Source organism: Grampus griseus, assembly GCF_964374135.1.
Source record: "Grampus griseus genome assembly, chromosome: 14".
In the NCBI taxonomy this organism is placed as follows: Eukaryota; Metazoa; Chordata; class Mammalia; order Artiodactyla; family Delphinidae; genus Grampus; species Grampus griseus.
The window spans coordinates 45,474,038-45,489,918 of NC_139008.1; the positions used below are offsets into that span (position 1 = coordinate 45,474,038).

Genomic DNA, 15,881 nt, shown 5'->3' on the forward strand with positions numbered 1-15,881 from the left:
AAACTACTAGAGCTAATCAATGAATTCGGTAAAGTTGCAGGATACAAAATTAATGCACAGAAATCTGTTGCATTCCTATACACTAATGATGAAAAATCTGAAAGAGAAATTAGGAAACACTCCCGTTTACCACTGCAACAAAAAGAATAAAATACCTCGGAGTAAACCTACCTAGGGAGACAAATGACTTGTATGCAGAAAACTATAAGACACTGACGAAAGAAATTAAAGGTGATACCGACAGATGGAGACATATACTATGTTCTTGGATCGGAAGAATCAATATTGTGAAAGTGACAATATTACCCAAAGCAATCTATAGATTCAATGCAGTCCCTACCAAATTACCAATGGCATTTTTTACAGAACTAGAATAAAGAATCTTAAAATTTGTATGGAGACACAAAAGACTTCGAATAGCCAAAGCAGTCTTGAGGGAAAAAAAGTGGAGGCGGAGGAATCAGACTCCCTAACTTCAGACTATACTACAAAGCTACAGTAATGAAGGCAATATGGTACTGGCACAAAAACAGATATAAATCAGTGGAACAGTATAGAAAGCCCAGAGATAAACCCACACACCTGTGGTCAACTAATCTATGACAAAGGAGGCAAGGATATACAATGGAGAAAAGACGGTCTCTTGAGTAAGTGGCGCTGGGAAAACTGGATAGCTACATGTAAAAGAATGAAATTAGAACATTCCCTAAAACCATACACGAAAATACACTCAAAATGGATTAAAGACCTAAATGTAAGACCAGACAGTATAAAACTCTTAGTGGTAAACATAGGAAGAACACTCTGACATAAATCACAGCAAGATCTTTTTCTTTTCTTTTTTTTTTTTTTTTTGCGGTACGCGGGCCTCTCACTGTTGTGGCCTTTCCCGTTGCGGAGCTCCAGACGCGCAGGCTCAGCGGCCATGGCTCACGGGCCTAGCCACTCCACGGCATGTGGGATCTTCCCAGACCGGGGCACAAACCCGTGTCCCCTGCATCGGCAGGCAGACTCTCAACCACTGCGCCACCAAGGAAGCCCAGCAAGATCTTTTTTGATCCATCTTCTAGAGAAATGGAAATAAAAACAAAAGTAAACAAATGGGACCTAATGAAACTTAAAAGCTTTTGCAAAGCAAAGGAAACTACAAACAGGATGAAAAGACAACCCTCAGAATGGGAGAAAATATTTGCAAAGGAATCAACGGAAAAAGGATTAATCTCCAAAATATATAAACAGCTCATGCAGCTCAAATTAAAAAAACAAACAACCCAATCCATAAATGGGCAGAAGACCTAAACGGACATTTTTCCAAAGAAGACATACAGATGGCCAAGAAGCACATGAAAAGCTGCTCAACATCGCTGATTATTAGAGAAGTGCAAATCAAAACTACAGTGAGGTATCACCTCACACCGGTTAGAATGGGCATCATCAGAAAATCTACAAACAACAAATGCTGGAGAGGGTGTGGAGAAAAGGGAACCCTCTTGCACTGTTGGTGGGAATGTAAATTGATACAGCCACTATGGAGAGCAGTATGGAGGTTCCTTAAAAAACTAAAAATAGAATTACCATATGACCCAGCAATCTCACTACTGGGCATATACCCAGGGAAAACCATAATTCCAAAAGACACATGCACCCCAGTGTTCATTGCAGCACTATTTACAATAGCCAGTTCATGGAAGTAACCTAAATGCCCATCGACAGATGAATGGATAAAGAAGATGTGGTACATATATACAATGGAATATTACTCAGCCATAAAACGGAACGAAATTGCCTCATTTGTAGAGACGTGGATGGATCTAGAGACTGTCACACAGAGTGAAGTAAGTCAGAAAGAGAAAAACAAATATCGTATATTAACACATACATGTGGAACCTAGAAAAATGGTACAGATGAACCAGTTTGCGGGGCATAAATTGAGGCACAGATGTAGAGAACAAACGTATGGACACCAAGTGGGGAAAGCGGTTGGGGGGTGGTGGTGGTGCTGTGATGAATTGGGAGATTGGGATTGACATACGTACACTAATATGTATAAAATGGATAACTAGTAAGAACCTGCTGTATAAAAAAATAAATAAAATTCAAAAAAAGAAAGCAGTGCAAAAAAAGATGTTCATCACTGCTAGTCATTAAGGAAATGCAAATTAAAACCACAATGAAACACCATTACACACCTATGAGAATGGCTAAAATTAAAAAAGCACTCCCACTTGGCAAAGTGCCGATGGGGCTGGAGAGCAAATGTACATTGCTGCCGGGAGTGTGAAGCGGCGCAGCCGCTCTGGAGAACAGTTTGGTAGTTTCTTACCAAGTAAATATCCACTCACCATATGACCCATCAGTCCCTCTCTTGGGTGTTTACACTAGAAAAGTGAAATTTTCAGTTCACACAGAAATGTCGCACACTGGAAACAATCCACGTGGCCCTCCAGCGGTGAATGTGGTATATCCATACCATGGAATAAGTCAGCGATAAAAATGAAAGGACTGCTCTTGATACACCAGTAACTTGGATGAATCTCAAAGGCATTATGCTGAGAAAAAGAAGCCAGTGTCAAAAGATCCATTTATGTGACGTTCTCATAAAGCTTAGGGATAGTGGACGGATCTGGAGTTTTCAGAAGTTAGGGGTGAGAAGAGGTTGTGACAGCAAAAAGAGCACGGAGGGAGGTTTCCGGACTGGGAGAATTGTTTTGTGTTCTGATTGTAGTGGTGGCTGCGTGAATCTAGACCTGTGTTAAAATTCATTGCATCGTATACCAAAAAGTCAATTTTACTGTATGATAATTTTTTTTAAAGTAAAAGAAAACCAATTTTAATGAGTTGGAATTTAGTTGAATATGAAGCCTCATAGAATTTGCCATCTCTGTTTCTGTTGAATATAAAAAAATTTGAGCTGCTGAGTATAAAAAATTTTGAATAAAAATATTTTTGGTGTATTTAAAAAACCCCAAAAAACCAAAAAGAAAACCACATAGGCATAGGAAACCCAAGGGTTGCAGATGTACTAGGGTGCTGGCCCATGATGAGGGCTGGAGAGGTGACAGGGTACAGGCAGCAGGGCTGCAGGATGTTGGGAGGGAAAAAGGGAAAGTGAGAACAATGACAAATTGAAGGGCCTTGCATGGGCCGGTGGGAGTGTGCCGTGCAGTGAATAATAGTGAACAAGTTACATCTGAGACCGTTTGTGTGATTCATCCACGTTGGTACATGGAGTTGTAGATCTATTTATGATCATTGCTGTGTTGTATTCCATCATACAAGTATGTCCCAACTCATCTGTTCCATTTTTGATGGGCTTTTTGGGGCTATTAGTGCTGCTTTGGACTTTCTTCTGCCTGTCTTTTCAAGAATGTCCAGATGCATTTCTGTTAGGCTTATACCTCAGAGTGGATTTGGTATGTCAGAAGGGGTACATTATGTTCGGTTTTAGTAGATACTGCCAAATCATGTTCAAAAGTTGTTATACCAACTTATATTAGTATATGAAGATGCCGGTTCTAGTTGCTGCAGGTCCTTGCCAGTACTTGGTATTGTCTATTTTTCATCGTAGCCACTCTGTTGGAGCTTCATGGTATCACAGAATGACTGGTTTGCACTCTTCAGATGATTCATGAAGTCGAGCATTTGGATATCTTGTCTTTTCACATGTCCTCTTTTGTTGTATTTCAAAGCAGACTGCTGCTTTGAATTTGGCAGAGAGAAAATGTTAACTCTTCCCTCTTGAATGTACCTGAAGATAACAAGAAAATTAAACAATATAGAAATGAAATAAGCAAGAACAGTCCAGGAAACAAAGACCACAGCGAGTAAGAGGAGGTGGAAGGATGATGGATTTCTCATTGTGTAGCTGGAGTCGCAGATAAACTATAAATAATAGCAGGATAATGGAAGTGTCGTTACGTGTAAACTTTGAAGATAGATACATCTCAGAGAGGGTCACAGTAAAACCAGGTGATATGGTGTGTGTGAGAATGGGCAAAGGCCTACCAGGTAATTCAAGGGGAAAGAGAGCAGTGCAGAAACAGCATGATGTGAGCCTTAGAAAAAGCACTTTATCATGACAGAGAGTGCAGTTCATAATTAAAATCAAATAGGAAGTCAGCTTTCATAAATGAAAAAAAACCCAACACGATTGTAGGAAATGGCAGGAGACAGAGACCACACACTCGCCACGGGGAACGTTAACTTCTCTGTCTCATTCCGTGAGTGCTCACCGGGACAAAAATAAGTGAGGACGTAGCACATTTACATGACATCATGGAAATTTGCTCTAATCAGTACAAACCAGGAGAAAAGATTGCCGACTCATGCAACAAAAGGCTACTTTCCTTATTATGAAAAGAGCTTCTATTTAAAAAAAAAAAGAAAGATCACAACCTGACAGAAAAGTGAACAAAGAATATGAGCATAGTTCATAGAAAAGAGAGTTCGAAATGGCTTCTAAACATGTGAACATGTGCTTACTGTCTTTTGCAATACGGTCAGTGCAGATCTGAAGCAATGAGTATATACATGCATGTAGATACAGAGAACGTCATCAAGCTCTGTCTTTTACTGCATGGACATTATAACCTCAAGGAGATGTCCTTTCCACCCATCAGCTGGGAAGAGATAAAACACTTGATCGCCCAGTGTGTGGGCACAGGTGGGAGACATGAGGTGGCTGCCTGTTGGTGGCGTTGATGTTGCTGAAGTTCTGATGTAGTTTTCCTCTTGGTTTAACACAGGAACTTAATCTGAGTATTATTTAATCCTGAACATTTGTCTTCTAAACAGACACCTTGCAAGGAATAATTTAATTGCAAATGGTTTAGTGTTACTAAAGATGTCTTTTAAAAGGACTTAGGTAGGTCTTTCTTTGCATGTGCCCCAAAATGGTAGTCTGTATGCATACATTTAGTCAGTGATTGTCTCCCAAGTTGAGGATAATGGTCAGAATGTTTCGGCTCTGATTATAGACAAAAAACCCTAACAGTGGTGTCTGTACAATTAGCCATGTTATAAAGGGGTTACTAATTGTTTTGAAAATTGTCAACCATCTAATAAGCGATGCAGTCATAATAACACCTGCCACCGGTACTTCTTCAGTGGAAAACATTTATTGAGTACCATCTGTGTACAAGATGACCCTCGAGGTGCAGAGGGGCAGGGATGCGTTGTGGTGATGAGTTAACGCAGCTCTTTTCCTTCACTCAGGATGACTTTCCTTTACTAAGGGTTAACTAGCTGGCCTCCTTCTCTGTAAACCAGGTAAAAGTGGGATGCCAGCTCCATCACCAGACAGCATCCCTAATGATAACAGTGACCCCTAACAGGTGAATTGCAGCTGCATGAGGATGAACTGTATGTAAACCCCTGTGAGAAACCGCAGCTCGGGGTTTCCCCGTGGGTGCTGACTCTTGTTACTGGGTTTGTCCCTGGTGGGTCCTGGAGGTTGTGCCTCTGGTGTTGTTACTAGAGACGCTACCTCCTGTGGGGCCTGGGCTTCTCAGCCAAGGTGGGTACCATGTGCCCGTTTGAATCTGGACCCGTCAGGAGGGTCAAAGGCAGTAGCTCCTGGGCTCGGCTGGGACCCTGCCCTTCCTGCCGCAGCTCTGCTTTCTGCCCAGCAGACAGATGCCAAGCATGGCCTCATGTCTTGTGAGTCTGAATGTTTAACTGAGCCTAAGATGACCACCTCATGGGTTATATTTGTTTGAATAGAAATTGAAAAGTAAATAATAATAAAGAAAATGTGACAGCCTCTGCGAAGGACACCTTGGCAATTAAAAAAAAATCCTACATATAGATGACCCACACGTGCCCTTCTAGGATTTTGCTCTCTTGATACACAGCCACACATACTGTAGGCAACTGGTGTAAGATGGTCACTGTAGCTTCGCTGGTAAAGCAGAAGATGAGAAAAAACTGCATGTCCATTGAAGGAAAGTACGGACATAAATTGTAACATAGCCACACAATGGAGTATTCTACAGTGGAATTGGAATTGTTAGAAAGAATGCAGTGGACTTACTCGTACTGAATTTTCCCCAAGATAGTCTGTGAAGTGAAAAAGGCAATGTTCAGAATAGTGTTCATGCTGTTGATGTTTAGAAAAACAACACAAACATGCTTGCATGTGCCCAGAATAACTGCACATTTACATAGCAAATTGGCCAAGAGAGGTTGCCTATGGGGTGGGACGGGAGGGAGACCCCCTTTCTTTTTTTCTTGTGACGTTGTCGGGAGCCCCGTGTCCCTGCCTCTCAGGTTATGAGTTACAAATGCAGTTGGAGCCCCCGTGCGCCCCACCTGGTTGTGTTTGCCTCTCCCGTCTCTGCCTGCGTTGTCCCCCCAGGGCAAACCTGAATTTGATGTTCATCATTCTCACGTCAGTCTTTATACCTTCACAGCACGGATAGGGAATTGGACACACAGGTTGTGGTACAGTCATACTGTACGCAGGATGTGATCCAGCGGTGATGATAAAGGAGTTTTCATTTGCACGTGTCAGTGTGGATGAATCTCAGAAGGCTGTGGTTGAGCAAGACTTACGCTTTCGTTTTGAATGTGTACTTTGTATACATTCAAAACAGACGAATCCTTCAGGATCTAGGGATTTAGACTGTGTTTGATTTTGATAAAATGTCAGTATGTTACATGTTTTTCTTTTTCCTTCTCTTTGCTGATTTGTGTTGCAAATGTAGTTTTACCAGGGTGCCGTGGTTTTGAATATTATGAGAAATGAAACCCATGGGTTAAAGATTTAGTGATGATTGACACTTTTTGGGGGGCTGTGGGACAATACTTCTTACCTCTGTTTGATAGTTTATTTGGCAATTCTGATAATTTACAATATCGCGGCTGGGTCCTTCCTCTAGATTACTGGTGTTCACTAATTGCTGCTGTCTTTTTTGGTTTACGTTGTAGATTGCCCTCTTGGACTCTCCCACAGCCTTAAGCATGGAGGAGAAACTTCAGCAGAATGAAGCCAGAGTAAGTGATACCTTGACTGGTTATGTTTTTGAGAAAAATCATAGCTTTCAGTATTTTAAGTGCATACTTTTTAGTACTTGCTGTTTGAGACTCATTTTGTTTCTATATGACACTTAACACTCTGCCCGCCCTCACCCCATTTTTAAAGAAGCACAGCAGTTGACTACCTGTGCATTTCATGTTCTCTGTGACTTAATAAATGGGATTTTTCTGGCACACGATGGTTAACAGCAACTGAGATTCACATGTGCGCTGTCTCACACGGTAGTGAGGCAGCCCCGGCCTTCGGGAGAGGGAGGCTGTGTTCACAGTGGTGGTCCCCATAGCCTTACCACGACCAGCGTGGAGCTTTTTGTCATCCTTTTACTTTCCAGAGGGAAGTGCAGCACTTGGGGAATCACTGAATACTCCGAGTAGATGCTTAGTTGATCTTAAACGAGGTGGGATTTGAGGCGGGGGGTGGGGGGTGGGTGTTCTGGGCCGAAGCCACAGTTTGTGTGCTGGTGCTTTCTGAAAACTAGTTTCATGGCTGATCTACTTCTATACTATTTTTTGTTTAAAGAAAAATAACCCTCTGTAAAAGGAGAAACAGCATTAATAACATTTTTGGAGTGGATTTTGTTCACTGTGCTGAATGGTTAAAACAGAATGAGAAAGAAAATTGGATTCTGTTGGTAGAGCTCTTTCAAGAATACACAATATTGAAGATATAAATTGCGTTGTAGTTAGGAACTTGTTGACACTTCCCTGGATAATTATGCTGATTAATTTGCTGATAATAGCATTAGTGAAAACATTAGTTTCTTAATCCCTATTTTTCTCTTGACATTTTGTATTTTAGTACTTCAGATTCTCATTTTGAGGGCTTTGAAATGTCTGTATAGTCTTAAATTGTTTCTTACTAATGGTTTTCAGAAATACCTAGCAAGTTAATAGAAACCAATAAACATTTTAATTTGAATGCATTATACCTGCTGGGACAGAAATGACTGCCCCTCTTGTTCATAACATTTTCTAAATTTTCTAAATTTTCATCTAGTCTTTGCCGACCTTTTAAAATTGTTTGCCATCTGCTTGGCTATAAATCTTATCAACTGGTCACGTTATTAGAGGTGGTATCAGACTTTGCAGTTTTAAATTAATTTTATAAGTGAAGATTATTTGGTTTAAGTTCAGTAGTGAAAGAAACCCAAGGCATACTTAACGATTTGTTGAAAGCTAGATTATTTGATTGAATTGGAAAAGGATTAATTGGCTTGCGTTTCTTCAGGGAGAATTTATCTGTTGAAATGCCGAAGCGTTTATTGTTGAATGCTTTGTGTTTCTCAGATAAAGTGCCAAAGAGTATCTGTCAACTGATTATTATAAATTAGTAAATTCATCACCCCAGTCTTTTCCCCTTCTGTAGGGAGAGAAGGCGTAAGAATATTCCCTCTCTGAAAGCTTTTCCAAAACAAAAAGCCCGGTGACTTTTCTTGCTTTTAGAGGCTGTGGGGCTGGCATCACTCAAGTGATGAAAGGAAGGCCTCCTTGCCTAACCAGTACAAACGAGCAAAAATCAGAGTTAGAGAGGCTCAGTTCTGTTTCTTTTGTTTGTTCCAAGAACATGATAGGTTTGACATAAGTAACCAGTTAAGATATTTTATTGAAAACAGTGGTAACGTAGAACTCCTGTAGTTGTTTGAGGTAAATTGAAGGGTAAAATGAATGCCGATTGAATGAATTCAGGTGGGTGAGAGGTGTTCTGGTTTTGCTCTGGGTAAACCATCACTCCAGTTCCTCTATTTCTTGTCAGTAACGAACGTGGTCTTTCATGGAGGTTGCTGACCCACGCCCTTTCCATTTATATTACTTAATGGCCTGCGGGGAGTATCTTCCTCTTAGCAGTGAGAGTATAATCCAGTGTATTCTGTGCCTTCACTTTGACCTGGTTAAATCGGGTAACTTACTGGTGGGAAGACCAGTCAGTTGAACTGGGTTGGTATCTGCTGTTGGATGGGTAGGAGGCAGGAATGATGAAGGACAGGAGGGAAAAGGCCTTGGGAGGGTGTGTCCCCCTCTATGCCCCTCAGAGGTCACTTTCTTTTAGCCTTAAGTGTATTCATTTTACAGAATTTTCCATTTTTTCCCCTACCTCTCAATCAGGTATCACTTTACTTAATGAATCACTCACTAAGGTCATTTAAAAAGTTGTATGGAACTAGCAGAATATTTTCATTAACTTTGAGAAGCAATTTCCAACTGTGCTGTGTTCAACAATGGGGCATATTTTCTCCCCTAAGTTACCGCAGACTGGAAAGAAGCTGATTTTTATCAAAAAGTTTTTGCTTTTACTAAGAGTCAATTAAAGAGCCGCCTTTTTTTTTTTTAAAGATAGACTGAGATTTATAAACCCTATTAATTAGCTACAAAAGCAGATTATCTCCTAAAAGAAAACTGCAGTTTCCAAGGTGATTTAATCATCACATCTAATTGGAAAGTAAAGTAAGTCACTATTTCTTAGGACCTAAAGTATAATCAGGAAAAATTAACCCATGTAATGGGGCGTTGTCATCTTTGAACTTGTAATTTTGGTTAACATCCAAGGAAGCAACTTTTATTGAAGTACACCTGGAAAAAGACTGCTATAAAACTCTAGGCAACTTGACACATTTTTTTCTATTCTTTCCTTTGCCATGATGTAGGTTGTAGGGTAAGATCAGCTTGTGTGATTTATATTTGGTGATGGTTCTTTGAGGCATTGCTACCTAATTATAAAAAAGTATTGTACATTCTTCCATAATCTATAAGAGTTTGGAAACTTTCTAGAAGAAAATCCAAGTCATTTTTTTTGTGGAGCAATCACATATGTATGTTTTTTCTTTTAGGTTCAAGAATTGACCAAGGAATGGACAAATAAGTGGAATGAAACCCAAAATATTTTGAAAGTAAGGACTATAAAAAAGTGTCGTGATCTTACTGTGCTGGCTTAAGTAGGTAAAACTTCTTTTCTGTCTCCCTCAAAAATGGCGACTGTGTGCTTTGCTTTAAGGTAAGATCAGTGGAATTGATTAGTGACTTTTGGGAGGCTGGGACTCTGGTTTGATTTTGAAGAGATGGGAAAGCGAGCTATTAGTCATTAAAAGCTGTGTGTTTAGGGGTGATGCTGATACTTAAGATATTTGCTCTCACTTGTGGAGTTTTTCCATTTTTGAGTCAGCACATATTAAATTCCATTTAATATTCAAGGGCACCCACTTTGCCTTTCTGCTTTTGTTAAACCCAGTATAAAAGCAATATGTTAAATAAAAAAAATACTTCTCATGGCAGTATTGTGGAATATGTGTGCATAGCATGGCTAGACTTCAGAAATTTCTCAACTAGTAATTTCCTATTGGAATTTTTCTCTGTATGTCTCAAAGGCTAGGCAGTGATGGTCTGCATTCTTGGCAAGATTCATGGTGAAAAGATGTCAGTAATGGCCTCCGAGTTTCATACTCTGTGCTTCAAAATACACGTTTCTTTGTGGTCCCATTTTTTGCTGAGGTCGTAGGAAACTCGTGTCATCCGTGGAGGGTCAGCCCCGTTAGGTTTGAGGTTCAGACTGGAATTTTATGCTTTGATAGCGTCTGTCTGTCCTTACACATGAGAGAAGACGATTCAGAGGTGATTGGTGAATCCTGGGTTTGCTTTTGAGGTCTGTTGAGGTAAAACTTTCCCAGAGGACGGAATCTCCCTTGAATATGGGCGAGGCTGGATAGATGAGGTTTAGGTATGTGTCTTGGCAGAAGCCTGACTTGGACGCCGTTCACGTGAAGAGGGGGCACCTGGTGACCGTTTCACAGGGGAAACTTTTGAAGACCTGGAGTAGCCATTGAGTCACTCTCTCTGAGAGTGGGGTCAGCATTACATTATGTATAGTTTCCTTGTACCATTTAGCAAGCTGGCCTGCTCTGGGGGCTAAAAAGCTTACTTCTCATGAGTGGGGTTGAGCTGCAGTCCTCGGTGGCCATGGGTCATGACTGGTCCTGGAGATATTCTTTCCAGTTGCAGAAAGCCCTGCAGTGAGTGAGGCTTCTGCGTCCAGACTTTTCTTTCCTCCTGATGATGATGATAATGTTGTGTTATTTTGAGGTACTTTCTCAGCGTTTGTTGTTTTGAGAGGTTTTTGTGCAGGAAACTGAGCAAAGACTTCAGTTGCAATTCTGAAGAGTCAGGTGGGGAATAAGCACCAGCAAAGATGTGACTGTTTTCATCGTTTATGTTGCATCAACTCGGAGAAGTAGTGCTGCAGCGCCAGACTTATGTAGCCCAGCCGCTGGACCGTTCAAGGCACCACGTATACTTTCCTCAGCAAATTTGCCAGAAAGGGAGGACTGAAATCTGCTGCACGTAAGGAAAGGAGAAATCTAGTAGCTAGCTGTTTGAAAAGCCATTAGTATACATAGTGCCTTTTAGCACAGAAGGCAATGCTGCAGTGAATGCAGATCGCAGCCCATCTGCCTGGTCTCGCCTCGTCACCGTGGTAGGGGTTTTACAACAGCCTTGCAGAGCTATCCACACTGAGTCACCATGGCGAACCCCTGAACTTTTGCTCATAATGTTATTCCGGGCCTGGAAACGAAATCCTCCTTCAATTCCAATTCTGTTTTTCATAAATCTTACTATTTTTATTTTTTATAACGTCTGAGATGAGAATAGAGAGGTGTTGTGTGCTAGGTGTTAAAGGTTATGGGAAAGGCTAATGATATTTCAGATTTTTCCCTTCGTTTGAGCTGGCAAGCCCTTTGTAGATTTCTCTGCTGGGGTCTGTGTTTTAAATCTGGACTTGTTTTCTGCTCACATTTGGTATTTTAAGAGCTGTCTTCATCTCCTATTGGAAGACAGTGCCTGAGGCCTGAGGGGAAGAAGAGAGCTACTCAAATGTTTTTGAAAACATTCTTTGGAAATCGATGGGGAAAGAGATTGTTTTTCGATGAGTTTGTATCTGTGTGGTTTGTGTGATTCCCGTATTTTTGCTGTCTGACTTCTCCTTCATCAGCTCTTGTTCCAGTAATGCTGCATAGAACCCACTCCAACCCAGCGGCTTCGGACAACATTTATTTTCCCTCGCTCACATGCACGTTGGCTGGGGGTCGGCTGGGCTGGGCTGGCTGGGCTTGGATCCCGGCTATGGGCGGCCTCCAGGTCTGTCTCTCCTTCTGTGGGACTGGGTGGTTGTCCAGAACATGACTTACGGTCACGGCCCAGGTAGAAGCAGGTGGGCCTGGTCTTGCAAGCACATTTCAAGCTTCTGCTTGTATCATGGCCAAAGCAAGTCACTTGGCTGAATAGAAAATCACAGGGGAAGAAGTGTATTTCACCCACGAAAGGGCCACGGCAAGGGTGTAAGTGTATAATCCTGCTTTGAGATCAGTGGTTTAATCGACACAGGCCCCTGTTAAAATACAGATCTTTAAATTCTGGGAACTTGCTCCTCTACTGCATTTGCCCATGTTGTAGAGACAGGCTCAGTGAAGCAGTAAATTCCCAGGATTATCTTCATCATCAGGGCTTGGTCGTTTACTCTGCAAGCCCCAAATCCTGAACATCCAAGGAGAGACCTCTGGGGGGAAGACTGAGAGTGAGACCGTCCAGGGGACGGAAGGGAGATACAGGGATACTTCGGTGCCTGTTGGCGCAGTGAGAGCCTGCCTTGTTGCTTTTTCTTGCCCGAGCTGTTAGAGGCTCAGAAACCAAGGAGTGACTTTGTTCCCTTGTTTGTGATCTGGTCTGTGGCTTTCCTTGCTGGGGATGAGTGAAGGCCTAGGCGTGTTGAGTGGGGTGGAGAAGGGGTGAAAGGCGCTCGGACAAGAGGTGCCGTCTGGGGGCTTCCCTGGTGGCGCAGTGGTTGGGAGTCCGCCTGCCGATGCAGGGGGATGCGGGTTCGTGCCCCGGTCCGGGAAGATCCCACATGCCGCAGAGCGGCTGGGCCCGTGAGCCATGGCCGCTGAGCCTGCGCGTCCGGAGCCTGTGCTCCACAACGGGAGAGGCCACAACAGTGAGAGGCCCGTGTACCGCAAAAAAGAAAAAAAAAAAGAGGTGCCGGCTGTTTGCAGCCGGGCTGGTGGCGCCGTTGTGATAACGCGCGTGCCTCGGGCTTTGATCTGCCAGCTCTGTCTCAGGCTTCAGGGCTCTTTCTGAGTCACTGGTGGGTTGTGACACTTACCCACAGTGTCACACATCCTTGTCCCCAGCTTGGAAGTCGGGCGGATGGCAACCTGTTCGTTATACCCAGGTCACAAGAGGTGATAAATTGCTCGGGGTTACGATATAAGTAGCTAATGACAGTGGAGAGTGTGTTCATCTTGAGGAGACCTTTCTTAGGCAGGTAGGTAATGTGGGCTCTATTATCGTCTACAGCCTACGCTGTGTATGCACTCTCTTGCCCCTTAATCTACCTTCCTCATTTTCATTAATCTCCATTTCTATAAATTAAAGTTCAGACTCCCTTGCCTGGCCCCCAGGGGCACTGAGCTCCTTCTTGGCTCCGCCCCGCGCTCCCGGTCCCCCGCCCTTCCCGGCCAGGTGTCTCACTGGTCCCTGTGTGCACTGGGTGTTGGGTTTCTGGGGGTCTCTTGGCCTTTGCCTATGTTGCTCCCTCATTTGAGATGCTCCCCTCTCTACGATTCCACCATGAAGCTCTCTCTGTTCACTCTTCTCTCCCACTTACCGGATAAAATGATTTTGTTTTCCTCTGGCTTTTGTAAAGGCATTTCGTTCTGCCTTTGTCACAGCATTCATCATAATCGGAATTTGGTGGTCTTAGTTTCTCCCTCTAAACAGGAGCAGAATCTGGGCAGGGACTGTCTCTGTGATCATTCTGTGAACCAGCTCCTAGAACTCCGCTTCTCACAGAGCAGGCATACGGTGAAAACTTACTGGATTAAAGTAGTAACAAGAAAAAAACCCAAAACCTTTATATTAGTTTGCTAGTGCTGTCAAAACAAAACATCACAGACTGGGTGGCTTAAACAGCAGACATTTATTTGCTCACAGTCCTGGAGGCTAGAAGTCAAAGATCAAGGTGTCGGTAGGGTTGCTTTGTCCTGAAGCCTCCCTCTCTCCTTGGCTAGTGGATGCTGCCTGCTCTCTGGGCCCTCACGTGGCCTCTTCTCTGTGTGCCTGTAGCCCTGGTCGCCCTCTGTGTCCTAATCTCCTCTTCTTATAAGGACATTGGTCAGATTGGATTAGGGCTCAGCCTAATGGCTTCTTTTTAACATAATTACGTCTTTAAAGGCTGTATCTCCAAATGTAGTCACATCCTGAGATACTGGGGCTTAGGGCTTCAACATATGAACTTTAAGGGAACACGTTTCAGCCCATAACAACCTTGAACCGCGCAAACCTGATGAGACAGTGGGAAAAGTAACACGGGGTGTTGTGCAGGCAGTGGTCTTGCCCTGGTGATGCTCCTGCCTGTACATTCCGTCCCGTTTGTCTCACTCCTGTTTGAAAGGCTCGTATATGACTGTGTATTTTTCATTCTTGGAAGGAATGTGGCTGCATTCCTTTTGATTATAGTCCAGTCTTTCATTTGGGTCAGTTAGACCTTTGCTGCTCAGTGTGTGGTTCCGCACCAGCAGCGTCAGCATCACCTGTGAGCTGGTTAGAATTGCAGGTTCTCAGGCCCCACTGCAGACTTCCTAAGTCAGAATCTGTATTTTAATAAGATGCCCAGGTGATGGGTCTGCACCTTATTGTTTGAGTGCAGGACCTGAAAAGCTGAGGAAGGAAAGGTGGGGCCGTCTTGGGCTCCTTTGCCCTCATTTCCGTTTTTCCCCTTCTTCTCTGCCCTGTCTGGTGGAGAGCTGACGGGGTGGACTGCCCTTTCCTGAGTGGGACTCACTGTGTGAGGGTTGGAGGGAGAAACCAGACCTTGTCTGCACCGTTTTCCTGCAGAATCCACACGGCCCATCCCTGGTGTGGTGCTGCCTGGTGATGCAGCCCTGGCTTCCAGAAACACCTTCTCCCCTGTCCCTCCTACCCAGGGGTGATGCTGGTTTCCTTATCAGTTTGCGGGTGGCCTCGCCATCCCCGCTGGCTTCCCAGCTCTTCCTTTAGCCGAGTAACCAGTTCCCTGTCTTAAAGCCCCCGGGATGTAAATGCCTGATATTTCTGTCTGATACCGGAGTCTGCACCCCATCTCCTGCCTGGCACTGCCAGCTGCTCAGAACCTGTGTTAACGGTACTCTTCTTTTTGGTCTGTCTTTCTAGTGTCTTAGACTGCTACCCCAATGTGTTTTTCATCCTGCTGAATTTGTCTTAAGCTGTGATAACTTTGGGGTCTTGGAACTTAATGTTGTGATAAATCCGGCTTCTACTAGGCCTGGGGTCCGTGCATTTCCGAAGCCTTTGTGTCGGCTCTCCTTTCCCACGGCTTCAATGTGGCGCTGGCTGCTTAGTGTTTGAAGTGGTTTATAAAGTGGCTACTTAATACCCCTTAATGTCCCTTTTGGCCTGACTTTTTATAGATCCCGTATGTCTTATTGCTGATGAATTGTTTCAAGTCATGAGGAGTCCCCCGATTCTTTGTCCTCTCACTCTCACTTTCTCTCACCCCACCCCACCCTGTATGCACCTTTTTCGTTTGTCCACTCTGGACATGTTTTAGTTTCTCTGTTCTAGCATTTTCTAAATGATTAAAATGAAACCCTCAGAGATATGTTACCTGACTTGCAAATAACTCCTTGAACTCTGCACTGCAGGATAAATCACAGCGCGTGTGGACCTCAGGGGGCAGCTCTCCGGCGTCTGACAGGTGGTGCAGCAGAAGGGACCGCCGCTCTGTGCAGGGTCTGTTTAGAGCCTGGCTGCCGTGTGGTGCTCGGAGCCCCGAGACCGCGCTCTGTTGAATCCCCCAGCATTG

The 15,881-nt window shown here is 43.5% G+C and overlaps 1 protein-coding gene across 3 annotated transcripts in view; it reads left to right on the plus strand.

Moving 5' to 3' along the window:
• The window catches only part of KIF16B (kinesin family member 16B), a 280,303-nt gene that overhangs the window by 55,452 nt on the left and 208,970 nt on the right, over nucleotides 1-15,881 (plus strand). For all 3 annotated transcript variants that reach the window (XM_082670031.1, XM_082670032.1, XM_082670033.1), the window contains exons 11-12: nucleotides 6,929-6,994; nucleotides 9,862-9,921. In XM_082670031.1, coding sequence (XP_082526157.1) covers nucleotides 6,929-6,994; nucleotides 9,862-9,921 — 126 coding nt within the window. The remainder of the gene's footprint in view (nucleotides 1-6,928; nucleotides 6,995-9,861; nucleotides 9,922-15,881) is intronic.